Source organism: Cicer arietinum, chromosome 8, assembly GCF_000331145.2.
Source record: "Cicer arietinum cultivar CDC Frontier isolate Library 1 chromosome 8, Cicar.CDCFrontier_v2.0, whole genome shotgun sequence".
NCBI classification, from domain to species: domain Eukaryota; kingdom Viridiplantae; phylum Streptophyta; class Magnoliopsida; order Fabales; family Fabaceae; genus Cicer; species Cicer arietinum.
The window spans coordinates 24,036,792-24,038,380 of NC_021167.2; the positions used below are offsets into that span (position 1 = coordinate 24,036,792).

The 1,589-nt window shown below is 30.2% G+C and overlaps 1 protein-coding gene across 1 annotated transcript; it reads right to left on the reverse strand.

Moving 5' to 3' along the window:
* Positions 1-561: 561 nt before the first annotated feature.
* Positions 562-1,340, reverse strand: LOC101493280 (pre-mRNA-splicing factor SPF27 homolog). Its single transcript, XM_004512613.4, has 3 exons — positions 1,133-1,340; positions 906-1,039; positions 562-811 (listed from the first exon to the last, which is right to left on the reverse strand). The coding sequence occupies exons 1-3, from the start codon at positions 1,235-1,237 to the stop codon at positions 754-756; spliced, it is 297 nt and encodes a 98-aa protein (XP_004512670.1). The 5' UTR covers positions 1,238-1,340; the 3' UTR covers positions 562-753.
* Positions 1,341-1,589: the final 249 nt, after the last annotated feature.

Here is a 1,589-nt window from a genome sequence, read left to right on the forward strand (position 1 = left end):
ATGAAATCAACAAACAAGAAGATTTAAACAAAACAATTGTTATGACCACCACACTCAAAAGTGCAATGAAACTTTTTCACGTTAGACTTGATTCAAATCCAAGAGAAGAGTTTACATCGTCGAGAATTTGCAAATGGTTATCGTCACTGTCTTGCTTAAGGATTATGTAATTGCGAGATTTTCAAATGCACGCCAACCAAATGCAATGTAAACTGATGAGGACCAAGAATGTAAAATCATAAAAGAGAAAGAAAAACTACAATTCAAATGATTTTATAATATTTTTTAGAACGAGATTTTAATATTTGTTTGTTTGTATCTTGCTCTTTTTTCCTTTTAGTTAGCTATTAATATATAGCCTATGGACTTTTACAGTGAACTTGGACTTTATTTTTTTCTTATCTTATAAGGCTTGTTTGTAGTACATTTAAAGAAAAAGCTCTTCAGGAAAAAAAATGTTAATTAAAGAATTTGGTTATTCAAATATCGACATGTACTAATGTAACAAACCAAAAATGAAATTTTCACCGTCCAAATGTTATTTTAATAAATAAGCCAAAATCATATAAAATATATATATAAATGGTATATAAGTAAACCAAAATAACCAAGTCACTTTTTTCTTTCAAGTTTATCTTTGGTGCGCAAATGGGAAACACTTTCATGATATAATAAACTAAATATTATTTAATATATAGAATAGCAATTAAAGTCAGAACTACGGGTACAAAACTACGTAAGCACATAAGAATCTCATGACTCGGAATGATTTAATTGGCCATTTTCAGTGATAGCATCCAAGTTCCAGCCTCTGGAGAGAGAAAAAAAGGAGAACAGAAAACTAATTTAACACCAAAAATAGATGAAATCAGCCAAGAAAAACAAAACCTACACAGCTTACTCACCTTTCTGCAGCTTCTCTTCTCAGTTCATGTAGGCAAATTTCAACAGAAGCACACGCAGCACTGATGCCTATATTTTTCTGACAGAGCTCCTTCCATTGCATTGACAAAGCATTAAGCTCATATGCAGTATTTTGCTGAAATAGTTAAAAAAGTTACTCTAAGTAAACTTGAAAAGGATTTGAACAAACAACAGAGACAAGGGAGGACAAGGAAGGAGTCATATCCACCTGATGATATTTCCTTTCACGATTAACTTTTTCAATCTTTTCATTTTGTTCCTGAGCTAATTTCTGCATTCTGAAAATAGATAACACAGCTATAACCAATGCCATACTAAAAGTGAACTATGCAGGCAAAGAACAGGAGTTATACTTGTCCACATGTTTTGATCTATTTATATGGTGTGTGAGATGAGTGTGTGTGCGAGTATAAGTGGACAAGTGAGACAAATGAGGTGTTTTTTAGAGAAAACATATTAAGGTTAAAAAGATGAGATTTATTATCTATTATATTTTTAATGAAAATGATTAATGTGCTGACACGATTATTAATTTGAAGTTTCAGATTGCTAAAATTTATTGGTGCAAATATTTCTTTCTAATATTTTACATGTTTTTAATAGAAACATCATTAATCATCCTAAACATAGATTTTGCTAATTTTCTTTACATAGATGTTTATTTA